At 37.7% G+C, this 27,435-nt stretch overlaps 2 protein-coding genes and 1 long non-coding RNA gene across 4 annotated transcripts; 2 read left to right on the top strand and 1 right to left on the bottom strand.

Annotated features, from left to right (window-relative positions):
• The first annotated feature begins 2,800 nt into the window (after positions 1 to 2,800).
• LOC110674453 (protein CutA homolog) lies at positions 2,801 to 3,737 on the top strand. Its single transcript, XM_021838669.1, has 2 exons — positions 2,801 to 3,255; positions 3,314 to 3,737. The coding sequence occupies exon 2, from the start codon at positions 3,322 to 3,324 to the stop codon at positions 3,679 to 3,681; it is 360 nt and encodes a 119-aa protein (XP_021694361.1). The 5' UTR covers positions 2,801 to 3,255; positions 3,314 to 3,321; the 3' UTR covers positions 3,682 to 3,737.
• A 10,596-nt stretch (positions 3,738 to 14,333) lies between these two features.
• Positions 14,334 to 15,009, top strand: LOC5574700. The gene is made up of 2 exons (XR_002500081.1): positions 14,334 to 14,515; positions 14,593 to 15,009. It is a non-coding gene; the product is annotated as an uncharacterized LOC5574700 (long non-coding RNA).
• Positions 14,989 to 27,096, bottom strand: LOC5574701 (palmitoyltransferase ZDHHC6). 2 transcript variants are annotated; one of them, XM_021842684.1, is made up of 6 exons: positions 26,873 to 27,096; positions 26,528 to 26,642; positions 26,172 to 26,399; positions 15,750 to 16,528; positions 15,493 to 15,683; positions 14,989 to 15,423 (listed from the first exon to the last, which is right to left on the bottom strand). In XM_021842684.1, the coding sequence occupies exons 3-6, from the start codon at positions 26,233 to 26,235 to the stop codon at positions 15,186 to 15,188; spliced, it is 1,272 nt and encodes a 423-aa protein (XP_021698376.1). In that variant the 5' UTR covers positions 26,236 to 26,399; positions 26,528 to 26,642; positions 26,873 to 27,096; the 3' UTR covers positions 14,989 to 15,185. The 2 variants fall into 2 exon arrangements, with proteins under 2 accessions (XP_021698376.1, XP_021698366.1); XM_021842674.1 differs by lacking the exon at positions 26,873 to 27,096 and having other exon boundaries at positions 26,528 to 26,787.
• Between the last annotated feature and the right edge of the window lie 339 nt (positions 27,097 to 27,435).

Below are 27,435 nucleotides of genomic sequence, written 5' to 3'. Positions count from 1 at the left end.
ACTTTCCCGATGAATATCTTGAGATTTTTAAACACACAAACACGTCGGAACCCTTGACGAACAAAACGGTGAAAGAATTATTCAAATCCGGTGATTCGTTCGTAAGCCATTTCGTGACATACCAACACCATTTCATTTTTATTTATATAGATAGATAGAAAATAGATAGATAGAACTGATTCCTCAAAGATTTTATCCAGTGATTCATCCACGGGAATTTTTGTTAGGTTATTCCATCTGGAATTTTATTAAGGTGAGCCTACCCTAGATATATTTAAAACAAAATCAACAAAAAATTTCTTAAAAAAAAAATTGACAAAATTTTGTCAAATATCCTCTGATGAATTTTCCCACAATACATAATTGCATAATTGCAAATCTCTTTAAGAAACTCCTTCAAAATACAGAAAAAGATCGTTGGATTAGGGGAAGATGGTCCAATTCGGACCCTGTTCTAATTCGGACCATCAAGAATTTCTCAGTACTGGCGCTACTGTAAAGATCATGTGTATCGTTTTTTACCCACCGTCTGGCTAGGATATAGCACAATACATTTGACGCCTTTCATTTAATTCGTTCGGTTTTTATGTTAGTTTGTTGTTTTGAAGTGCTCTAGTGTGCTATCGGTTAGCATTATTTCCAAGCTTCTGTAATTGACAATAAATCTCCAATCTGTCTGTGTTATTTTATAGTTTAATCCACTAAGTCTAAGCTTTCATCTGACTATATGGTTTTGACATATCTATGCACTGTTTGTGCTCAACTAACTTGAAAATCACAAAATATGTGTTGGTCAAATTCGGACCTTTTGATGTGGTTCAATACGGACCTCTTGATTTTCAACGAGCAGTCAGTCTATTTCATAAGCTCAAACCCGTGAGAGTCTTTTCGATTTGCTAGAAAATCAAGAAGTTTTAATATTGATGGATGTTGCCTTTGTTTCTGTTGTGATCATGAAAAAGTCTTCGAAAATATCTAAGAAATACAGAAGACCACAAAAAAGGAATCAGTAAACCAGCTATTTGAAAGCATCTTCATTAATATCACAGCCTATTTTGGATACAGCTTTCCACTGTTTGACTATACGATGCAAAAAAACGTTTAGTTTTGCTGAGAACAATACAATCATCTTTCCCTTACACGATATAATGCGTTTCGAACATGAACATTTGAAGTTTGGCTTATTTTATAATCACTTTAATATAGCTTTGACCTTACCCAAAACTGTATATCGATACATCTCCAACTTGAGGTCCCGAGATTCGATGCTTTTTTTCTGTTTTCCGAACAAGTTCACATTTTAATCCCGATATGTTCATGCCAAGATTCAATATGTTGAAATTTTACTATATTCTAAGCAAAAACTGCCTTTTCTAATGTATTTTGTCACAATTACCAAAAGCTCCTAAATTAAAAAAATATGTGTTTTTTATATCGATATCTTAAAATCGTGTTAGGGAAAGTTCACTGTACTCAATTTTGAATCAGTTTCAGATTTCACATGTTTTTTTTTAATAAAATTCACATTTAACTTGAGGTAGTTCTAACTTTATGCATTTTTTCATGAATTGGGTTATTATTTATGCTTGCGTTTTTAGAAGAAGTTCAACAAGCTTTGATACTAAATAACTCAGAGTTTATGTTGTATAACTACTATAGTAAAAAGAAATAAAATATAGGGTGGTCCGAATTCGAACATAAGGGGTCCGAATCGGAACAGAGCTGGTCCAATTCGGACCTTTTGGTGAGTTTTGTTCAAAATCTCCTGGTAGAAGATATCACAAAACTCTCTGAGAGAAACGTGTGCGCGCTAAATCAGGCTTTCAAGAAAACATAAAACTTTTCATGCCGTCCATTTTGCTGAAAAGATATGGCCAAAAAACTGTTACTAGGTCCGAATTGGACCACGTTCCCCTACTAATTTAGAAGCAGCTGAGTAAAAATTCCGTGATTTCGGACCTTGTCGTGCTCGGATTCATAGTAAGTCGAACTATTGCTGCCACACGTTTCAGGTGAGTGTAGATGTATGACACCTTTTCATATATTTTGCCGACATTATCAATGCGGATGATTCTGCAAAGCAAAGAATTTGACTGGACCTGTTAGAGATCGTACCTCTGATACTAAACGCCCATTCATCAGCCCATTTTGATGTTCTTTAGTAAAAAATAACATTCTACAGTTCTTAAATAAATTAATTTGGAGATTTTCCCAGAAAGATCTACGAAAATTCCTAAGCCAGTTTCTCCAGTCATCCTTTCAGGAACTTTCATATACATTCCTTCAAGGATTCATTCTGGGTTAATGCCTAGGAATCGCTTCAAAGAATCCCTTCAGGATTATTGATACTCTTCCAAGAGTTCCTCTTCAAATTTAACCTGGGATTCCTCATGAAGCTTCTTCAGATATTTCTCCAACATTTCCTGCGAAATTACTCATCCAGTTCTGAATGAGTTCACCTAGGATGCAATCTTTTTCTACTGCTTTATTGTTGTAGAGTGGTATCCTTGAATGTTGGTTTTGTTTCTATCCATGGTGCAGACATGTATTAATTTCCTCTGTTATCTGGGCTATCATTGCCTGTGATCTGTATACCATTCAGGTATTCATCGAAATGCTACTTCAACCTTCCGGTCACCTCACGTTCATCCATCAAAATGCTCCCAACCTTATCCTTATCCTATCTTTATCGTTAAACTTCCGCGTTACCTGAGGCCGACACAACTGCTGCATCTTCTCTCACTCAGCCTCCTCCTAGCGTTGAATGTTTCTCCCGAAAGACCCGGTTTTCTTGTTTTCGTTGCCGTCAATAACGTTCCACGTTTTGCCGGGTCATTTGCTGCTCTTCTTCTCCAGAATTCGCTTGCTTCAAGCCCTTTTCATCGGATCTTTGTGGAATTAGGATGTTTCAATATGCTGTTGATAAAATTGATATTCGACAGCCTTCAATGCAACCTAATCTTTCGTGGCAGTCTGCTGGTGGCTCCAAACACTGTCACTTCGTCCTCCCTTTTACTAAACTGATGTTTGATATCACAAGGCTGAGAAGCCCAAGCTGCTGACGCGAAAGAACTCATCATCAAGCAATTAAACTCTATCGATCTTCGCGCTTTGCTAATCCGACGCAAGTTATTTATAGGATCAATCCACGCAGTTACAGATCGAAAGTCAATATGTGAATATTATCTAATTTAGTGACTGTATCTTTTGTGCTTTGACTAATCGGCTCAATTTTTTTCTTCGTTTTGTAGACAAGTAAGATAAAATAGTCTAACTAACTGGAATCATGACTAAATTTCATATGAGTTTTCAGATCAAACTATGGCGTTCAATCCACAGCAAAAGTACAAACCCGGCCTGCATTCAGTCGCTTATGTGACCACCCCCAATGAGGAGTCTGCGCTGAAGTTGTCCCGGAAGTTGATCGAGCGGAAATTGGCTGCCTGTGTCAATATCGTCCCGAGGGTTGTTTCGATCTACGAGTGGGAAGGCAAAATCAAGGAACACCACGAGATTTTACTGGTGATCAAAACTCGAAGTGCCAGGGTGGATGAGTTGTGTCAGTTTGTGCGGGAGAATCATCCTTACAGTGTGGCGGAAGTGGTCGCGTTGTCGATCGAGAATGGAAATCCGGCTTATTTGACGTGGCTGAGCAAGGCGGTTCCGGAAGGGAAGCATTGAGGATGGATTCACAGGATTATAACAAGACATAATAATAAATTGCCACTTCAACAAAATACGAATTTTATTACATGAATTTCCCATTACATATTAGGAACACGTGAGATTGTAAACTAAGGTTTTTTACACGGGGGATATAGTGACTAGTGGTTATTATCGAAATAAAGCAACTTGTTAAACGAGTTTCACATGCCATAATTCAAAGTTGCTAAGAAGGTCTTGGGTTAGCAGACCATTGTTGTTACATTTAATTTTTGATTGCCGTAAATTAAAAGAAAATAGCTAAAACAAAATCAACGTAAAGCTGCTGTTTAAGAAACACATAGCTTAATCTGGACTCCGAGTTGCCTGATAAAAAAAATGAATGAAATGTACAAAATCCTGAATTTAGCCACGATATTTTCAATACGAGCTTTTGTGTATCTCAAAAATTTAATCATAATTTTTAAAACACCGGTACATACGTTTTGCATTAAATTAACGCTGATTTCCTCTCCGCATGTCGATATGCCTATTACCAAAGGTTACTAGACCCGATTTCATTGATCCAAAACCGTTCGGGCACACGAAGAGACGATTGTTTGCTTGTATTTTTTTCTAGTAACAGAGCGGTTTTCAATCTAGTATTTATTAAAAATGTGTTCTTTGTCTCGATCTCCCCCTATCTCGATGGTGCATTCAATATCGAGATGTGGAGAGTCAACTGTTTAACTCGTTACCTCCCTAACTGATGGTCTCTTAAATATCGAGTTATAAAGAGTTTACTATAATTGTAAAAGCCGTGCAAAAAAAGGGTTTATTCCGGAAACCTTGTGAACAGCAACCGAAATCCACTTTATTTTTGGATTTTCGTCAATGTTTATGTCGTTCTGATTATTTTAACCAAAATATTGCCCAAAACAGTGTTAATTATAATATTCCGGAAAATAATAGCAGCTTTTCGTAAAACTAAGTTGAATCGTGATATTTTGATAACTTTTTTTCACAAGATCAGGCATACTTCGCTAAAGGCAATTTGCTTTAATTTCCGCGAGATAATATATAGCTCGAACGTTATCCCTCTGATTTTAACTTTTGCTCTACTATGGATCAAAAATGGTTTCTAAACAAATATACCAAAACTTATACACCTTAGAGCACACTTATGAAAAGCCTAGAAACGGTAAAAAACCCTGGTGGAATTGCTAGAATGATCTCAGAATGAATTCTAGAGGAAACTCTTAGTATTATTTGAAAAATCCCAAAAGAAACGCTTGGAGAAAACTTTAGAGCAGGGGTATTTAAACTTTTTGTCTCACGGAGCACCTTTTGAAATTAAATTATAGCGCGGAAATTTAACACTATTTGAAATTAGTGTTGTTTGACACTGTAAAATCGTAAAAATAGTTGTTTTCAATTCCGCTGCAAATTAATCATCTTTTCATTGACAATTCGCACTACATAATGGCCTGATTTTCCTACCAAAAAAAAACAATGCTGAAAAGTGCTACTTTTCAGCACTGTTTTCGGTGCTGAAAAGTAGCACTTTTGAGTACTGTTTGGGAGACGTCAGCCAAACATTCCGATGCAGGGTATCTTGCAAAGATACCGAGAAAAATCCGTTACCGGCGAACTGCATTTTCTAATGATTGGGAACGGATCGTCCAGAATTCGTAGAGGTGGCACACAGTGTGACGAAATCAAAAAAAGTGGGACATGTGTGTTTGTGCTGAAACTATTGGGTTTAGCGTTTCGACATGTTCTACAAAGTTTCATCATTTGTTGAGTACTTAATTTAGACACTGAAAAAAATTTCACTTGAAGTGATATACACTGAGAAAAATAAATTAACTTTTTTAATTATTGTCAAAATTGAAAACTGTCAAAGGAAGTATTATATGCTACATCATTTCATGAAAGTTTGTCGAAGACAGGAAAGCTCTATCTCCTACACTGACGAAGTTAGGGGGTAAAAATGATGGGTACCCCCTTAAAACTCATATTTTCTTAATATCTTCTAAATTTGAATTTTCACATTTTTACAATGTTCTACAATGTTTAAGGTACTGTAAAAATACACATTTTTTCCGAAGGCACTGAAGCGCTAGCTCTCCATTTTGAAGATTAACGAACGATTTTCTGATTTTTTCACATCAAATTTAAGTGTGCATATCTTGTAAAGTTGCAAGTAGTAGCAGCTAATTTTAGCATCATGCTGTTCCTCAACCTATACCCTTTCAATATATGTACGAATAATTGCGGGGTCAAGCGGGGCTCATCGCAGTTTGTTTAATTGAAAATTGTATTTCCTATCAATAAATGTATGTTTTCTAAATTTTAATTATTGTTTTTTTCTATCTGTTAATTTTTTATTTATGTTTTGTTATAATATTTAACTCTTGGCCCATTTTAAACGGCAAATTTATAATGTTTACTGTTCAAGTTTCAATTTGACATGGCTATAGAGGAAAAGTTGTTGTTTCCGTGAAAATTATCGGATTTTTTCAAGTGTATCAGGCTTATTAATAGTTAAACACAGTTTTATTAATCCTTAAATACTCAATTTTGTCCCTATCCTAGATACCGTCTGTCACTTTTTGTAATTTTGCAAATCTAGGAAATCAATACATATACAGATATACGCTATAATAGATATCCAAGCAATGTCATTGATAGCTATCAAAACAAATTTGTATCTTTCTATGTTTTAATGTTCTTAGGAGTACAATTAATTTTTTTTATTACTAAGATTGTAGTTTTTTGAATCAGTTGATCAGTTGATTTTATTCTTATAGCGATATTTAGCTCTTTGATACACTTATAAAAATGTTGTCAGATACATGAAAAAATAAATATTACTTTAAAAAATATAACTGTTCAAATTTTGATAAAAACTGTAAAACATAACATTTTATCATCGTTTAAAATGGGCAAACATTAAAAATTCCATAGCAAAATGAAAACAATACTTAAAAACTATACCACATACATAAAAAACTGCAAAAATTTATATTTAATTATGGGAAATACAATTTTTAATTAAACAAACTGCGATGAGCCCCGCGTTACCCCGCAATTATTCGTACAAATATTAAAAGGGTATAGATTGAGGAACAGCATGATGCTAAAATTAGCTGCTACTACTTGCAACTTTACAAGATATGCACACTTAAATTTGATGTGAAAAAATCAGAAAATCGTTCGTAAATCTTCAAAATGGAGAGCTAGCGCTTCAGTGTCTTCGGCAAATATGTGTATTTTTACAGTACCTTAAACATTGTAGAACATTGTAAAAATGTGAAAATTCAAATTTAGAAGATATTAAGAAAATATGAGTTTTAAGGGGGTACCCATCATTTTTACCCCCTAACTTCGTCAGTGTAGGAGATAGAGCTTTCCTGTCTTCGACAAACTTTCATGAAATGATGTCGCCTACAATACTTCCTTAGACAGTTTTCAATTTTGACAATAATTAAAAAAGTTAATTTTTTTTCTCAGTGTATATCACTTTAAGTGAATTTTTTTTCAGTGTCTAAATTAAGTACTCAGCAAATGATGAAACTTTGTAGAACATGTCGAAACGCTAAACCCAATAGTTTCAGCACAAACACACATGTCCCACTTTTTTTGATTTCGTCCCACTGTGTGGCAGCAGAATCCGCTACTGCACGCGTCGTCTTACCTGTTCTGTCCTCCAACAGCTCAAACGGAGTTTTTCGTAATAGCAAAAACTTTTGTATGCAACTCGTAATCAAAACTCGATTTTTCCAGCACTCGTTGTATTTAAATGTACAACTCGTGCTGAAAAAATCGAAGTTTTGCAACTTGTTGCATAATTGTAGTTAACGGAATAATAATGATTTTTACAGCACCAGTCGTAAATTTAACCTACGAGACTTGCCAAGTAGGATAATTACGACGATTGCTGTAAAAATCGAGTTCTGCTACGTACAACATTTTTTGTAATTTCGTTGAAGACCACTTGAGAGTATCAGAAATTATATCGGAATGCATTCACCATTATTTTACAATATCTGAAAAATTGTTGTGTAATGATTCATTACGCAACTCAAAACAGTTGCGTAATGAGAAAGCGTTGCGTAATGAATCATTACAGCACTGGTTTCAGTTAGGTAATGACTATACCCGCACTGCATACTTCAGTGCAGGAAAGTAGGCCGTTTCATGACAGATTGGCGTGATGAAAAACAGGCTATTACGATGAGAAATTGCAAAAATAACTATTCACTTAAGATGGTGACATTTCATAACTAATTCGTTGTAGGCCGATTTTTTTTTTAATTTGGTGAATTATTTTATTTCCTGTCAGTGAAGTAAATGTTTATAGAAAACAGTCATAAATCACTAAAATTTTGTAAATCTGTGTAAACCCTTGTTTCTGACTGTAAGCAAAGTAAAGACAAATGTTAAAGTTGTTCAAAACCGAATATACACTGGAAAATAAAGCTCATTCTAGCATCCTTTTTCCATGGTCGTTTATTTTACGGACAGGAAATAGTAACCACCCTGCAAACCGAGTTATATTTAGTTTTTCGCAAAATATTTCGAAATTCAATGATTGCAAACGACAGAATCTATGTCCTTTTTTTCTCTGTTGGGCAACTGAGTGAAAGTTTCATATTAACGTCTGTATTTATGTTTATCAAGGATTTATCATTAGTTCTATAAAAACTGTGTTTCATCATACATCATAGTACAGTGGGATTCCGTTTTTGGCAACAAAGTCGAAATTTTTAGTTGCCAAAAACGGAACCGTGCCAAAATTGGAAGCCATAATTTAAATTTTATTTTTCAACTATTGGTTTTGAAAACATCATTAACATGTTAATACATCATTTTTATGTATCAATACTTCGGAAAGGTTCATTTTGCAGCAATTTTTCCGTAGGGTTATACTATGCTATGAATCTATAGCTCTGTAATATAAATTCTGGCAAACATTCTACATACTTGTTAAGCCTTCAAGGTTCAAGGAGCTTGATTTACACTTTGTGTATAAGTGGGCCATGTAAAATCAATAATCGCATTAGTGACCTTTATTCAAGAACTGGACATTTTCTTAGAACTATGTAAGAATACGGAAAAAATAAAAAAAAAATTTTTTTGTTTTCTTACAAAGACGTATTTACGAAACATTATTATTGCAGTATTGCAAAATGGCATAAACTCTTGTTTAATAAATATTTAAAATCAGTTTAACTTTTGGGCTTTAGCGTAAAATTTTACAAACTTTTGTAAACTTGTTTAGAATTGCTTCTTTAATTTAAGTTTCTATTTAGCAATTTATAATGAATGGTTGACTGCAGTCAAAAGGACAAACATAAACATGTGATGATCGATAAATGCGACTTGTTATTTGTGTAGGAATTTAATTTTTACTTGAAATAAGTTTTAATTGAGCTTGATATATGTTTTACACCTACCTTATGAAATCAACGAAAATTGACAGGCTCCTGTTATGAAACCTAAAGAGCTTGATAGGAATCTTCAGGTGAGATGGTTGAAAATAAAGTGTACTTTGGACTGTATTTGCATTTGCATTTGAAATTTCTTAAAAGACATTCCAGACAAATCCAGCAATTGTATCTATTACTTCAGTGTGTTTTTACATACGCAATTCATGTAAATCCATAATAATAAGGACAGTGAGCAAAAAGTTGGGACAAGATTTATGATTGTGACTCTGTATGAGTCATAGATTTTGTTGCTCTTCTTATGTCGGTGCTTGTGTTTTGTTCAAACAAGCTGTTCCAAATTTGAAAGAGTTTTAGTGTATCACCTAGTGGTAGATTCAAGTGGGCCGGTCACTCAATATGAATGCCTAAGAAAAGATATTGGTCTCTTGTTGAGATACTGGTGGATATTATTGGCCTCATGATACATTGCGAATGCATGACCAATGACCATCCTGATGTAAATAATCACATACGGGAGTTCTCAGTAGTTGATGAGATGAGGGAATATCGACGAAAATGGAGCTTTGAAATGTAATCGGTGTATAAGTGACATGCTATTCAAATGACTAAAGCAACAAACACGATAATATTTACAAAAAATTACAAATTTTAATGGTATTCAAAAATGTTGCCAAAATCGGATCAATTTTGTTGCCAAAAACGGAGCATGCCAAAAACGGAATCCCACTGTATTTCTGAAATTTATTGGAATCAAGGCATAAACAGTTTTACTCAAAACATACTTTTTTTAGCTCAAGGGTTAACCTAGGCAAGACGTCATTCCCATGCAAGATTAAGATTGCAACGTGTGAAATGAATTCTACACCATTGCTTGCGTATAGCAGTAAACCGAACAAATCGGTGAACACATACATCACAGAAGTTCACTGTTTCTCCGTTGAGGAAAGAAGAAGCCAAAACATGTGATTGCTAGAACTACGGAATAATATCCTTAGTACCATTCGAGAGATCGAAGCAAACCAATCCTGCAGGAGAGCGAATTAGTCTTGAACCGATTTGGTTACTGTCAAAAGCTGAAAATAATTGCGCTTACAGCTATTACCGCTACCAGAGAAGTGGAAAATTGCTTACGTTTAGGAAGTTCTTCTTTCAGCAATGACTGTTTCTTGAACAAACACTAAAGTGCTCATTATCTATAAATCAGTGTTGATTAATCTTTTTTCAAGAATCAGCTAAATTAGTGCTTTGAAATTCATTACAAATGCATTCCCAACTAACAATTTTAGCGCTATAAGCCAAGATTATTTGCTTTGTGCTGTATAACAGTTGAATTGAAGCAGCGAACGCAGCAAAAAATGAAAGCTGTCAAAAATAGAACGATTAGCGTTAATACAGCTGTAACGCAAACGTTTTGCAGCTACAAATCTTAGCTGAATTAATTTCGTCAGTTATCGCCTTTGCTGCTTTCACAAAGCTGTAACTCAACACCGTGAAAGGTGGCAACCTAATGATGTGGAATAAAACTCGCCATCATTAATCCGGCTGCTACTATACAATATGATTTGTTATGCTGCTCAATATATAATTAAGAAGCGCTTTGTCGTCAGTTATACAGCGCGCATACAGCAGTAAGCTGTAAAACAACAATTTGTGGCGCATCTACTCAGCTTGTTGGATGTAAACATTGCGTTTGACGTTTCGCACCCTTTTACAGCCTGATGAAGTGGTGTAAGCGTGGCTATGACATCTTTTACGATCATTATAAAATATTGTGTGAACCGTTTTCGATGTAGAACAAAACGGTGTGTTTTCTTTGCCTTTCGATATAGACTGTGGTGGCAAAAAGGATAGCGTCGAGACTTGTGGATGCAGAGATCGTGAGTTCGATTCCAAGTGGTGGCAGGTAACGTTGGGAACATTAAATTCAGATACTTATGATATGAATTCCGGAAGCTGTGAAACAGCTTGAAAATAATATCTAATCGATAATACAGCGAAGCTGTATAAAAATTATTCAAAAGTTGCGGAATGGTTGATTTGAGCGAATTCTTGGAAGCATGCTTGGAGAAATCTCTGAAGACAACATCAAGAAAATAGCTAGAGGAATACCAGGAGGAGTGTTGGAAGAGTCATTGCAAAAATTGATGGAAGAAACATTGGGGGAACTCCTGGAAATATCCCTGTAGGAAGCCCAGAATGAATTACTAAAACAAACCCAGGTGAAATTTCTAAAGAAAGCCCTAGTAGAATCGCTTAAAGCAGTGGTGTTCAAGCTGGAGCACGTTGCGGGCCAAATCGTGATTTTTCATCAGCGCAGCGGGCCGCATTGTTTATTTGCTCGTCTCGCAGGAAACCATTTTCAAGATGCACACTTAAAATACTACACACAAAGCTTTTGCAGTTTAATGCAGGCAATAAGCTCAATAAATCAGCTGAATTAGATAGTTTCCGACCGTTTGTTAGTTAAAAAAATATTTCACAAAAGTCCTGAAAAACTTACGCATCAATAATACCAAGTAAACGTTTTTCCAACAGTTTATAGTTTTTGTGTCACATAAAATGTAGCACATAGATTTTCTCTTCTGTGAATAAAGGAGAGAAGATTCAAATTTTTCGGCATGTTTCCATCTCAGGGCGTAAGATTACTTCGCTGACTAGCGTGAAAAAGGGCAAAGAAACTTGTCACTTTTATTCGCAGAAGAGAAGATCAATGCAAAGAAATCGATTATGTTACATTTGGCCTCATTCATGCACACACTTGATTTAATGATTCAAAATTCCCAAAACTCGGAATATGCAAATGAGATATAAATAATGAAAAAAAGAGTGTTTTTCATATAAAACAAAATAAAACGACTGATTGACTTTCCCAGCTATTTTTAAATGTATTAACAAAACTCTCCTTATCACTGTTAATTTCTCCTGCGCATTAACCTTTTTTTCTCATGGTAGCATTCATCGATAAATAATAAACAAACAATTGATTTCGATTAAAAAAATATATATATTTTGAACAGTTTAGTTTCTTTGCAACAACTTTTGCTCAAGAACTTAGTTTAAAAACGCCATATTGACAGATAAAATGTCGACCAAAACTGTTAGAAAGGGTTGATAAATTTTATTGGTTTTGTTTCTAAGAAAAGAATCAGAATGATTTGCAGATTAATTATTTTGATTTTTATGAAAGATTCTGCCTGTGAATACAAACATTGAAAATAATTAATTGTGAACGAAACAGATTCAGAATCAAGATCAAATCCAGATTTTTTAAATTATTATGAAAATATTAATATTTTTCAGCATTAAATCAGTTATTTGTCTGTTACATATGATAATAACATTTTTCCCAACGACTTATTTAACAAGATATCCCAAAACATTTAAACAAGAACCACAAAAGTAATATTGACCAGTACGAGTTTTTCTCCATTTCTTTGGAAGTCCTTACTAAATGTTATGCACTTTTGTAATTGTAGAATAAGAATTTTCTTCTTTTCTCCAAAAGTGTTCCGCGGGCCGCATTCTTGGGCTCAGAGGGCCGCATGCGGCCCGCGGGCCGCAGGATGAGCACCACTGGCTTAAAGAATCTCTGGTGAAATTCACGAATTAATTCCTGGTGGAATTCCTCGATACATCCTTGGAAGAGTCCCAGATAAAATACCTCGAGGAATTCCTGTAGGAATCCATGGAGGAATTCCTGGAAGAATCCCTGGAGTAGTTTCTGGAGCAATCCCTAGAGGAATTTCTAGAAGAATCTCCGGATGAATCCCTGTAAAAATACTAGATACATCCTGATAAGAATCCGTGAAATTATTCAATTATTCCCTGAATGCCTGAAATATTCTCTAAAGTAACTACTGTATCATTCTCAGGAGGATGACTTGAACGCGTTCCCCGGAGCATCTCTGAAGACTGAGGAGTTTTGGATGCGTCTCTGCAATGACGCATTGATAGGAGAACTCATAGAAGAATTCCTGGAAATATCCCTGGAGGAAACCCAGAATGAATTACTGGAAGAAATCCTGCCGAAATTTCTGATATAATTCCTAGAAGAATCTGGGGTGGAATTCACGAATTCATTTCTGGTGGAATTCCGGTAAACGCGCAGCTATTCAGCAAGACTAAGCTGAGGGTTGTGAGTTCGAATCCCACCGGTCGAGGATATTTTCGTAAAGGAAATTCTCTCGACTCCCAGGGCATAGAGTATCATCGTACCTGCCACACGATGGTCAATTGGCAAAGAAAGCTCTCAGTTAATAACTGTGGAAGTGCTCATAAGAACACTAAGCTGAGAAGCAGGCTTTGTCCCAGTTGGGACGTTACGCCAGAAAGAAGAAGAAGAAGGAATTCCTGTATACATTCTTGGAAGAGTCCCAAAAGCAATACCTGGAGGTTTATTTTTATAGAATTCCTGAAAGGATCCGTGGAGAAATTCATGTAGGAATCCTTGGAGGAATTTCTGAAAGACACCCTGTATCATCCCTGGAGAAATTCCGCCAGAAATTCCTGGGGGAACTCCAGGAGGAATCCCTAGAAGATTTCCAGGATGATTTCCATTATGAATTCCTGGTGGAATCTCCGGAAGAATCTCTGATGAAAATCCTTGTGAGAAATCCTGAAGGAATACCTGGGGGAATTTTTGGAGCAATCCCTGGAACAATTCTTGATAAAATTTCCGGAGAAATTCTTGTGAGAATCTCTGGATGAATTTCTAGAAAAATCTCTGGAGGTATTCCTGAAGCAATCCCTGAAGAAATTTTTGGAATGATTGCAGAAGCAACTCCCGATCAAGTTTCTGGATGAATCTCTGCTGAAACAACTGAATAAATTATTGGAAAAATCACTTCCAAGATGAACTTCTTGAAGAATTTCTAAAGGAGTTTAAATTTCTCAACATAATGTGTACCAGTTTCTTCTGAAACAGGTTCCAGGTGCCCTCGTTTCATGAAATTTATGCTGCCCATAAAAGCATAACTGACCCATAAAGATTTTTGAAGCTACACTTTTTTCTTCGCAACATTCTTGCTTCAATGTGTACTTTACTAAAACAATCTTTGTTTGAAAATGTTGTTGAAAAGGAATCTTTTACTTCAACCCTCCTAAAATATTAAATGTATAAAGAAGGTCAAAGTGAAAGATTTGTTTACAAATTATCTTTGTTTTTTCCACTATCTTAACAGCTAAATGATCATCCGAATGATCTTCTAAATGACTTTTGTTGTATCGTAGTTCAACTATTCCCAAACCGATCGTGATAGATCTTAAACGATGCGCTCTGTTCATTATCGAGAGATATTTATAGATTTGATTCACGCAGTTTTTCAAATCATCTACTGTACAGTAGCTGCAGTATCCAAGATCCAAGCTTTGTTTTTTCCTTTGAAAATCTCACCAACCATATTTCAGCAATTAACGACGTAAGTTTTTGCTAGCGATGACTCCAATCAACCTTATCTAGACTTCCCTTGCCATCTACATTCCTTATCCCTTCCAGAACAGCCGATGGCATTCGCGCCAATCCAGAAATACAAACCTGGCCTGTTTTCAGTCGCTTATGTGACTACCCCGACCGAAGGCTCTGCAATGCAATTAGCTCGCGAATTGATCGGTCGAAGGATGGCTGCTTGCATAAACATTATCCCAGGCGTTGTTTCGTTCTTTGAGTGGGAAGGCACAATAGTCGAGCACCAGGAGAGCCTAATGCTGATCAAAACTCGCAGTTCTCGGGTGGAGGAACTGTGCGAATTTGTGAGAGAAAATCATCCATACAGTGTGGCTGAAGTTGTGGTGGTTCCGATCGAGAACGGAAATCCGGCCTATCTGACGTGGATGTGTAGAATGGTTACAGAGTAGTGAATTGCAAACATAGATCAATAAATGGAAACGTTACTTCATTTTAGACAAATAGCTACACATTTATTCTCGTTATTGTATAAAAAAAGGAATAGCAGTAGGCAAGAGCTTCGCTTTTCGTTTCTACACAGAAAATACTTTTACGTAAATCTTCCATCAAACCGAAGCCTAGTAGTAGTCAAATGACATCAAAAACTTTGTCAAAAGCATGGCTCATCTTCGATTGGCCACATCCTACTTGTGCTTCTTCTTCTCGTTGAAGTGCTGCTGCTGCTCGGCTTCATCTTCATCTTCGACTAGTTCGACGGCACACTGCCGCGGGAACCATCCCCGTATCCGGGGATGTAGTTTGTGCGCTTCCGGTAGCGGTTCAGACTGCTGTTGTTGTTGTTTTCTCTTTTTGTCTTTCTTGGTGCCGTTTCTGGGCTGGTCTTCTACCTCTTCGAATATCTTCTCTCCGAAGAGCCAATGTCTGTAAAGGAAAAGAAAGAAATAAAGAGGATAAGCAACAGGGCTTCAATGTTACGCATCGTTAACTCACTTCCGCCATCTTGTAACTCGTACTTTATCTCCGACGTCCAGCTTGATACGAGCTTCATCCGTCAAGGGAGGACTAAGACATACGCGACATCCCTGAGACCACAATGGCACCCAACTTCCTGAGACTGGTTTGAGAATAGTGTAGGTTCGTGTCCGTGCTCTTTTCGCTGATTTCTGTAGGAGTTGCTCGCGCTGTAAAGATAGAAATATTCATTAGATACGGAATTGTCGTGATCTCGAACGATCTTTGCCACATACCGTCAACGTAAACTGGTCGCATCCGTCCGCAACGGCCCACTCGATCCCGTTGCCTACCGGAGCGCATGTCCAGCTTGCCACCTGCTGAATGTTCTTCCACTTGCCCAAATCATACGGATACTGGAAGTTATCTTCCGTACCCTCCCGTAGATGTCTCGCCTTCTCCAGAATCCAGTCCTCGATCCCGGTACGATTGTTCACGATGGCCCGCACTTGGAAGAACAACAGCATCCCAACTGCGATGATCACACCAATCGCCAATCCCACGTTGAACACCCCTAGGACTAAACTCCATAGACTCAAGTACACCGTTGCCTTCGAGTACTGCCCGTAGTACACGTACCAATCCCGGTGCAATCCGGCGTACAGCGCTCCGCACAGGATCACCGTGGCGTGAATACATCCGGCCACGGCAAACGCCAGGAAGCACGTAAAGTACGCGTGGTTGCCCCATCCGACGCAGTGGTTGATCCACGGACAGTGATGATCCATCTTGATCACACAGCGATCGCATTTCCGACAGTGATGCGATCGAGGCGCTTTGAAGCCCTCGCAGGTGCCGCAGTACTGTAGGAACTGTTCATCTTCGGGATTCTTCGGGCGCCACCGCAGCGGCAGGAACTTGGGCCCCGTCAGCGAGGCCATCACAAAGTTGAACCCGGTGCTGGCGGACAGCATCAGGAAGACGGTTTGGTTAAGGAACCCTCCGAAGGTGCGGTTCGGTGGCCACCACATGGCGTTCAGGTACAGGGTCATGAAGGTGATCGATTTGATGATGCCTGGATAGGATAAAAATTGGATTCAACAGTCAATAAAGTTGTTCGTGAAGCAGATCTTCCTTAAACTCATAAGAAATTTTAAAAATAGGGTTTGTGGGGCGGACGTGGTACCTTTCGAATCCCGGCAGTCGAGTATCTTCTCGGGTTGGAATTTTTTTCGACTTCTAATGGCAAAGAGTATCTTTGTACTTGGCACACAATGGAAAACTTGTCAATTGGCGAAGAAAATCTAATATCTGTTAAAGTACACATAGTACTCAAAGCCAAAAAGCAGGTACTGTCCTAGTTAGCACAGAGGAGCAATTCTCGCTGAAACCAGGCCGCCATCGGCACCTATCGTTAGAATTCCAATTTTATGTCTCTGATCGCTAGCTTTCGATAAAACTTAAGGGTGGTCCTTTTTGTTTTCTCAAATTGGTGGACCCCTCGTACGCCAGCTAGCTAAACAGTTTGCAAAAAAGCCCATTTTTTGATAAATCTTGGGTATTTCTTCACGTGATATGTCTCATATTTCCCTTGGAACACATACCAAACTTAATGGCATCGTATAGAGAAAGGATATAGCTTTCATTTGAAGTTAAAAAAAAATCCGGCGGCCATTTTGAATTTGGCCGCCATCTTGAATTTTGTTAGAAAAATCGTTTTTTCACCATTAGCGCACCGCTCGTTTTGAATTCTGAGATCACCATCAGAAAGCTGAGGAAAAATTGCGTAAGATAGGCCACAGAAACTAGGTGTGCAATGGTATTTACCCCATGAAATGAACGATTTTCTAAAACATGTTCCACGATTTTGACGTATATGGCGAGTGCAATCAATGCAAACATCATTTTTGGTACAACAAAGATACAAGTTTTCAATAGTTGGTGTATTTTTCGAGTCAGATGAAGAATAGGAGTATTATTTTGAGTGAAAAAATCTGGCGACCATCTTGGATTTTGACGCCATCTTGGTTTTAAGTAATAGAATGAGTTTTCACCTTGATAACACTCAACATGTTGAATTTTAATGCCACCGTTACACTTACTATTCTTCTTGTTCTTCTTTTTCCTGACGTTACGTCCCTACTGAAATAGCCAGCCCCTAAGCTTCAAAAATAAATTAACAAGTAGAATTTTTTAACGCTTATTTGCCACCTAAATGATTGTTCTGCATATCTGCGAGTTGAAAAATAGCATTAATTCTTTCATTTATTTGGTCTAAAACCATTGATAGAAATGAACAATCTGTTGAACAGCTAAAATAAGATAAGAAATAAAGAATCTGTTTGTTTTTTAACGGAGATCTTTAATTAATTAAACATGAAGAGCGCTGAGATGGTAAAAAATCATTCTACTGCTAAAAACTAAGATGGCGTCGAAATCCAAGATGGCCACCAGATTTTCCAAACTCAAAAGGATTCACCTGAGTTTCGGCATTACGTCCACATTAGAACAAAGCCTGCTTCTCACCTTTCAATTTCGCTATTTTTCACATACATGTTGGGTGTTAGTAAAACAATACTTTATGATTCAGAAAATCAAGGATTTTTTTTGCTTAAAAAATTAAGATTTCCATTCTAAATTAATGCACTTTTGGAAATGTTTTACGTTAAAACTACAGATATTATCACAAAACTTACTAATGTCCCAACGCACAATTTATAAACTTCATTCGATGACAAAAAAGCATATGGTAAAAAAATTTGTTTATTTCAATCAATGTTTTTGGACGGTTTTTATTCATTAAATTTATTTATTCATAATAACTGAATTCAAAGATATGTCGAAGAAATATTCTGTTATTAAAAATCGTATTATAAAAGAAAATTCCTATTTAATAACCTGTATTTATAACTAATAAAGCTGAGTATCATGCTCGGTTCCACTAGGGACGTAACGTCAGGAAAATGAAGAATAATAAGAAAAAGAGTATACGTAACCTTGTTTTTATTGGTAACCTCTAAATTCGACATGCTGAGTGCTATCAAGGTGAAAAATTCATTCTACTAGTCAAAATCAAGATGGCGTCAAAATCCAAGATGGCCGCCAGATTTTATCACTCTAAATAATACTCCTATTCTTAATCTGACTCGAAAAATACACCAACTATTGAAAACTTGTATCATTGTTGTACAAAAAATGATGTTTGCATTGATTGCACTCGCCATATACGTCAAAATCGTGGAACATGTTTTAGAAAATCGTTCATTTCATAGGGTAAATACCATTGCACACCTAGTTTCTGTAGCCTATCTTACGCAATTTTTCCTCAGCTTTCTGATGGTGATCTCAGAATTCAAAACGAGCGGTGCGCTAATGGTGAAAAAACGATTTTTCTAACAAAATTCAAGATGGCGGCCAAATTCAAAATGGCCGCCGGATTTTTTTTTAACTTCAAATGAAAGCTATATCCTTTCACTATACGATGCCATTAAGTTTGGTATGTGTTCCAAGGGAAATATGAGACATATCACGTGAAGAAATACCCAAGATTTATCAAAAAATGGGCTTTTTTGCAAACTGTTTAGCTAGCTGGCGTACGAGGGGTCCACCAATTTGAGAAAACAAAAAGGACCACCCTTAAGTTTTATCGAAAGCTAGCGATCAGTGACATAAAATTGGAATTCTAACGATGGGTGCCGATGGCGGCCTGATTTCAGCGAGAATTGCTCAGAGGAGGAACGCTTGGAATGCGGAATTCGCTTCCAGGTTTGTTTTGCTTCTGAAAACATTAAACAAAACTTTCCGATTTTAAAGTTTGAGATTTTTTCATTCGAATAGCCGAAGCGGAAGCAAATGGGGAAAAAAATTTCTCATTTGCATCCATCTTCCGGCTTTTCGCTGAAAAAATCCCTGAAAACTTCCTATCTTACCAACGGCCAACTGTTTGCTGCCGCGCGGGAGATGACTGACAGTTCCATTTCCATCGATCCGCGCACAGCCAATGGCCAACACATCGGTTACACATAGCATGAGTGCGACTTACACAGAATTTTCACTCAGCCAGAGAGTCCTGCATTGGTTGCCTCATTCTGTGTAGTTTTAACACATGGGCTGCGTTGAGCAGGCTTAGCGTGTAATCATCGGATTTGCGGGAGCCAGGCGTACGTACTCGTGCCCAGGCTTGATAATTCTCCTCAACATCATCAGAGTTCGGTGACATACTCTAGAGCAGCGTGCTACCTTTGCCTCTTTGCGAGGGAACGAAAAAATGAGCGAGGAAAATGTTTTGGAGCGTCTTGCTAGGTAGTTCTTCGTGAAGCCCAAGCAGGACGGTTCGATTTTGCGTCGTCAGATAGGTTTTGCTCACGGTTTCGCGCGTGGTTTCGTCGCCGAAGAATTTTTTTTTTCTGTTTTGGAGCGTCTTGCTGGGTAGGTATTTGAGAAGGCACAAGAAGGGTTTTCGGGACGCCAAGATGTTTTGCTGTCAGTGTCAGTTTTGTGTTCAGTCGAGGATGGATTACCAACTGGTGAGTTCGTTTCATGCTTGTGATAACACATTTTTTCTTGAAAGCGTAACTTTTAAGTAATATTAAAACAAACTTTGTATAGTTCGTCTTTATAAGTGTCGGCATTATGCTTTTTTCTTATACAATTTCAATATACATATATTTTTCTCTTTTTGATATTATTAAAAATTATCTTTTGAATTGTTCGACATTGTGAATGTTGACGTATTTTTTAAAACTTCTACCATATCGAGACAAAATGCACAGTAATACTCATATGTAATTTTCAAACAAACTATGTATAGTTCGTCACTACAAGTGTCGACATTATTCCTGTTTCATATAATTTAAAATATATGATACATGTAATTTTCAGTTTTTGTCATTAATAAAAACATCTTTTGAATTGTTCGACATTATAGATGTAGACGTATTTTTTAAAGCTTCTACCAAAAACTTCTCGAGACAAAAATACAAAACTAGCTTTAAATATAAGTCGTATACTTCCCCCTTGTCCATGGATCGCATCATCGACCAGAGGTGACTCCCAGATCTTTTCCTCCCTCACTAATAAACACCCTTCCCGTGGTGATTGTGGAGATGCAGAGGTATTCTCGGTCTCTAGAAGCAACAATCATTACACCCTAACATTCCTTCCCCATCCCAACTGGCTGTAAGGACTTGGCCGGCGCCGTTATTGATCAATAATATTAGATCTGCTAAAATTGCACTTCGAGAGTAAGCGGAAACTCCTATCCCTTGTTCATTTGGATCGTAGTGCAATTCTTACCAGTTCCGATCAATCACGGAGTAGCAACCATTGACATGTACAGTCAGTATATGCTATGCTATGCTAATAATACAAAATGGTCTACTTTAGAGGTTTTTATCTATTTTTTTATGGATCGATTCATATCAAATTTTAACATATCTTGAATTTCAACATATATTTGTAACTTTTATTTTCTTTTACGAATTAAAAGCAATAATAAATTTCAAAATTTACACAAACCAAAAAATTTACCAAATAGATTGATAGTATCTTCAGCAATGTTGTACATTTAGATGAGTTTAACAATTATGCTGAAGATACTTGTGTAGGTCTCTTATATTTCGAGATGAATCGTTTGAATATTTTTCGCGAAATTCACTTCAATCGAATCCATATAATTTTTTATTTTTTTTGTATTCAATTTTTAAATACTTAAAAATAAATGTTGGCACTTAAGTAACGTCCGACATGCTGTGTGAATTTTGTTCATATCGGGCTATAAATAACTGATATTTATCCCAAAAGAGTGGACCATTTTGTATGGAATATCGGAAAAGTTGCAGATGTATTGTCCAATGTGTGTAACATCAAACTGTAACTGGGAAATCATCCATCACGCAGACAACCACTTCGGAAGGGAACACACGTCTTCCTTTGTAATCCACTCCACTATGACTGATTGATCGGTGAGCAACGATCGGGCCGAGACGACACAAACACACTGTTGCCATCTCGCCCCACACATCCCCCTTTCTCTCCGGAGAAAAAAAATAGACTTTGAAATAATGTATTCAAAATAAGAAACAAAACAAAAATAACCTCGGTACCTACTACCTTACCGATGCGTATCGAATAGGTACCCTATTTCAAATGAATCAAACTCTCAGCGCGTACTCCGCAAAAAGAATTCCCGAGGAGTATGGCAGTCCTCCATCAAGCATCATCGCTGACAAAAACAGAATGCGTATACCTCTTTGAGCAGTACAGTCCACATTCACCTTGCTTCCAGCAACCGCATGTTACTCTAAAAGAATCAATACCGATAATTCACGTTTCATCCTACGGAAATTAACAAGTCTTCTGATAACAGCACGACAATGCAATGATTCTCTACTCTGCGAAATATAGCGAAAAACATTCCCTTTTACAAAGCTCAAGCTCCGGACTATCATAGAGACTTACTATGAACTGCCTAGTTGAGATCTGGAAAAGGGTCATAAAACATCCTGAAAACATCGTTAGCAAAGTCATATCGAATACCAAATCCTGCAACGTAACACCGATCTCCCTTTGGTAAAACTCCGGATCGGCAGTCAGAGCTTCGATGAAGAAGTGTCCATGAACACACTACAAAATTGACAACTCCAGTAAAAAAAAAATATTCAAAGGTCCTCATAATGCGCTATTACTCAATTTACTGATTTTTTCGGTCTTCTCAACTCGCTATAGATCTCTTCAAAAGCGGTCCTCTCAACTCGCTTTACAATATAAGTAAAAGCTGGTGATCCTAAAAACGCGCATTTACCCTTTTTTCCGATCTCAGCGATCCTCTTAACTCGCTATTAGTTAAAGGTGGCGGTCCTCACAACGCGCACTTACCCTATTGTCCGATCTCAGCGGTCCTCTAAACTCGCTATTAAGCAACTTTCAAGCGGTCCTCCCAACTCGCTATTAGTCGAAGGTGGCGGTCCTCACAACGCGCACTTACCCTATTTTCTGATCTAAGCGGTCTTCTCGACTCGCTATTAATCAAGTTACAAGCGGTCCTCTCAACTCGCTATTATTCCAAGGTGGCGGTCCTCACAACGCGCTCTTACCCTATTTACTGATCTTTGCGGTCCTCTAATTGGGGATGTTGCCCTCCAATAGACACACACCTAAGAAAATATTGTCCCACCAAAATATTCTCACACCATGTTTGTGCATTGAATGCAAGATGCGTGCTTCTGCTAAATTGCTATAGAAGTCCACAAGCAAAATGCCACGCACACAAATGCACTATCAATCTTACACAAATCGATTTCCTTAGAATGAAAACGTATCGATGTTTGTTCGACGTCATTCGACCTATCGGTCAACGTCAATTCAACAGAGAAATGAGTGCTCAGCAATTATTCTGTATATATTTAAAAAGACACTGACACGTTAATGCTTCCAGTGGGCATTTATGCCCTTTGAAGGAAGCACCTCACTAGACAACGGACTAGCATGCAACGCCCAGTGGCACAGTCGGATAACAGTCCTCACGAAAAGTTTACCGGCCTGAGGCGGGAATCGAACCCACACTCCCTAGCACGATGCGGCTAAATGCCTGGTGACACTAACCGCACGGCTACGAAGCCCACTTTATTTACTTTCTCACAGCAAACAAAACAAAGTTGTGACAGTTCTCACAGCAAACAAAGAAATTTTTGTCAACATTGAATTACTACGCAGGTAATTGGATTGGTCTATTTAAACTGACGTGTGAATATATATTTCCCCACGTTGAAAATTTGCACGACAATCTATTCGTCAACAAAACAAACAATAACTTGCTACACATCTCTTTGCAAGCGGCCCCTTCAACTCGCATTACAATATAAGTGAGAGGTGGCGGTCCTAACTACGCGCACTTACCCTATTTTCCTATATCATCTCGCTTTTTGTTTGTATGCAAGCTGCAGCGGCTTTCTCAACTCGCTCCAACTGTTGGAGTCCAACATGATTGAATATAGGAAAATATAATACGTCACCGTCATAGAGTTTGCTAAGAGAGAACGAGTGAAATATCACTGAAAATGTTAATATACGTCCAAAATTCAATTTTTCAACCCAAAAGTTAGGTCATAATAAATCGAGTATTGCACTGTTTTCCATTGGCATGATGAATTTAAACCATTATTCTTGCGATACTTGTGATTTCGCAACAAATTTAACCACTAACAAAGAATCCGGATGTTTATAACCTATGTTACCAAACATCAATTTTCCAATTTTCTCACACTAATCGTTCAAGAGCATCGACCAGATCTGTTCATATTCGAGTGAAAAAAGTTTATCATGTTTTTCAGTGCTTTCTGATCGTCTACAAAACAACTATTCCGAGAAAAAGTGTAAATAGTGTGCTCCTTCCTATGCTGCACACGGTGCGTTTTCAACCCAAACCACTTTTGTGGCGGTTTTTCTACTGGCCACCAGATGTCAACAGTGATCGTTTAGCTTTGAAAAAATTTGCCTATTGACTGTTTAACGATAAACTTGCGACGACCGACGCGCCACCGTATTTTATATAACGGAGGTTATTAGAACTAACTTGGAGGTGACGATTTGGAGGTTATTTGGCAATTTAGAGTTCAAAATCACCTCCAAACACTAGCGATTTAGCGGTGGGATGTTGACGTTTGATCACGAATACCTACCAGCCATCTTGGTTTGCTTCTTCTCGGTCGCACTATATTCATTACACTACGCAATGGGTGATTTCCGCAATTTTGGTTGAAAAAGTTCATTTTTTTTGCTATGATATTGAGCTAAAATATCCGTAGCAAAACCTGTCACGCTCGCCAATGTGTAACATCAAACTGTAACTGGGAAATCATCCATCACGCAGACAACCACTTCGGAAGGGAACACATGTCTTCCACTCCACTATGACTGATTGATCGGTGAGCAACGATCGGGCCGAGACGACACAAACACACTGTTGTCATCTCGCCCCACACACAATGCTATACATTTCTTTACTGCCCATAAACGCATAATTGTCCCATGTGCATAGGAAACCCAGCAAACATGGGACTGACATGCATTTATGGGCAGTTTACGTTCGGGCTCCTCAACAATTCAGAAATCAATCCATAGTAAAAAAATTTCGAATAACATAATTTTCAAAGTTTCACAGAAAAAGGAAACATTTTTGAAGTCAAAATTTAAAAAAATCAGCATTCTGCGGACACCTCTGCAAGGCCAAGATCCTGGTTCAATTTTGTAAACTTAAATATGTTCAGAAGCGAGATTGTTAATGACTTAAAGACTTTTTGCAGGCCCAAAGCCGTGCCTTCAAGATTCTAAAAGAAAAATCAGGTTTTTCAGAAACTTTGAATGAGTCAAAGTCAATTTCATATTACTCCTTATGCCATGAAGATGCATGAACGCAGAAACATTTTACATGATTTCAATGACTGACTTTCCAAGAACAAAGTTTGCAAGAGCAAAGGATTAAACACCAGCATGAATAAAAATTATAACATGCGGGCCGCATCACATTAACATTCAAAATCCATTCGCGGGCCGCACAAAACCTTCTCACGGGCCACATGCGGCCCACGGGCCGCAGTTTGGTGACCACTGTATCAGATACCTCTTTGTTACCCAAATTGCACATAAAAAGGCAGTTTTGTGATCAGAAATATTTTAATATTTTTTCTTCATTTATGTTTTCGCCTGGATGAAAAGCGACACTAGAAATGCCCAAAGTCATCAACCATCATCTTCGCGAAAACCGATGACGATTATTGAATTCTCCCAGGTCTCCTGTCATTTGACCAGCTTAGTAAAATGGCTCATTCAGTGTTGTCATTATGACTAATTCAACTTGGGGCTATTTTCTTCGAGTGTGGGCGAAACGAAGTGTCATGAAAAATGGCCCTAGTTGTGGAACGAGTCAATGCCCAACCGATTTCAGTTCAATATCATTTTAAGACAAGCAAAATATCTGGTAATCAGGTAAATATGATGTTGATGCGTATTTTATCAAAAAAGCCATAGTCTTATCGAATACAAACATTCGACCCAGTTCATACTTCCGCCTCAAAGTTTGAGGCTAATATTCATGTCCCAAACATGTTTACCCATATCACATTGCAATTAGAGCCAACGCCATTAGGAACTAACCAAGCAATTGTGGGTGAGCGCCAAACAGGCAGGTAATCATCACAACTCATGCGAATTTGTGTACCCTTCAGGAAAAGTCCATCCTGTCACAGTGGGTGGCACAAAACGTGGTAGGGGGGTTCTCATAGGAATGCACGACATTTTTTCACAGGGCAAGCCCACCCTTGTGTAGAGAAATGGAATTACAGCGTGCCGAATAGGTTGTAACAGCACGCCACTAAAGTGCCGGGTGATTCCGTGAAAGTAAATTGATTAGCATAAACGAGCACGACACGTCGAAATCAGCGATAAAATGTTCCAGATAATGTTTGCCTATATGGGTGGTAAATACTTTCCTCGATGACCGAAACCTGGCTGAGGGCTAGGCACTGTTGACGGAAGTCGAAAGAGCAAACATTAATTATCCATTAGTCATTCCCTGCGGTGATATTTGGAGTTTTGATCCAAGAAGGCGACCAATTTTCTTAATGCCCAAATAGAACCTAATCCTCATGAATGCGACATTTGCGAAACCAACAATCTTAGTAGGCAACTCCTCTGAATACACTGAGGAAATTGATACTCACTTATCGCCGTCAGCGGACCCCAGTGGAAGAATCGCCAGAAAATTGCCGAAATTCCGCTCGTCATTGTTGAAGGTTAGCGCTTCTGTTGTGTCCGACGTATGTATGTTGATGTCTTTCTCCCTCCCTTGCTCTTATTCTGTTGCAGCAACAGTGCACACTGTCTTTGAGGTGTTCACCGCCGCGAATATGACTCACGCAAATGCGTCGAAAAACAAACAAAACCGATCGCTGAAAGTGAGAAAATCGCGATAATTGTGTTTAGACTGATATTTTGCGAATGAAATTCGCGAAATTCGATTGAAATTCATACAAATTGTTTGATTTTCAAGTATAAACTTAAATATTTAACTACTTACCGAAATCGCAGCAGGCGTACGAGTGTCACACGACCCAAATGCCAAAGGGTTCAAAGCGTCGAAAGTCGTAGAATTTCGGAATCATTTACCAACCAATGGAAAGAACGCCTACTACCTACGGTGAAGACATTCGGAAAATGAGCCAATCATCGAGTAAAAGAGGTAACTAAAGTTCAATTTCGACGATGTAAGCCACACTTTCGGTGTCGCAACGCCTACTACGGCACCGACAAGTACCGACCGAAAGGGTGGTCACGCAATGAATGATTCTTTGCAAAGCATTCATTCACCCCGAAGGGAAGGTTGAAAGAGAAGTGCAACAATTCCATCCCATGGCTGTCATACCTGTATTTGGTCCGGGTTTGTACACATCACAGACGAAGGTTGACACAAGCTAAACAAAACCCAAAACCGAACTGTTGATTCATCTATCAAAATGATTGAATGGAAAGGTGATTCAAATATAGCCAAACTAGCTTGTGACTTCAAATCATTATCACAAACAGAATAGAACGATAGTTTTATGTTGAACTTTAACACAAAACTTATTTTATGATCTTGAAGACTCAAATACTGTCGTGTTGACATTTTTCGTACTCTGTGACAGATGTATGTCGACTTTTCGTCAATCTACTTTACCGATTGGCACAAAACAAAGTGACAGTTTACTTTGAGGAAGTTAATTTGGAATTCTGAGTGTAGATGCTAAGATATCCATAATTACTAATTTTGTAATACGAAGTTAATAGCATACATATATCAGTTGATTGAAAGTAATTTGAAAACTTGTATCCAAATTCCAAAGTGATCAAAACTGTTTCCTTCGATACGATTTGTTGGAGTTAATCGGAAACGCAGTGTGCTCATGACCTCCTTGGAGACCGATGGTTTCCCTAGCAACCGAAGTT

The sequence above is a fragment of the Aedes aegypti genome, chromosome 1 (assembly GCF_002204515.2).
Source record: "Aedes aegypti strain LVP_AGWG chromosome 1, AaegL5.0 Primary Assembly, whole genome shotgun sequence".
In the NCBI taxonomy this organism is placed as follows: Eukaryota; Metazoa; Arthropoda; class Insecta; order Diptera; family Culicidae; genus Aedes; species Aedes aegypti.
Note: the sequence above shows the minus strand (reverse complement) of the source record. Positions and strands in the feature narration are given on the sequence as shown.

Excerpts from the sequence above, each read along its gene's own strand:
- LOC5574701 (XM_021842684.1), bottom strand. The coding sequence starts at position 26,235 with ATGACGAGCGGAATTTCGGCAATTTTCTGGCGATTCTTCCACTGGGGT. Across the intron at positions 16,529-26,171 it reads GGGTCCGCTGACGGCGATAA|GCATCATCAAATCGATCACC; the intron begins GTGAGTATCAAT and ends TATCCTATCCAG. Across the intron at positions 15,684-15,749 it reads GCGACCAGTTTACGTTGACG|CGCGAGCAACTCCTACAGAA; the intron begins GTATGTGGCAAA and ends CTATCTTTACAG.
- LOC110674453 (XM_021838669.1), top strand. The coding sequence starts at position 3,322 with ATGGCGTTCAATCCACAGCAAAAGTACAAACCCGGCCTGCATTCAGTC.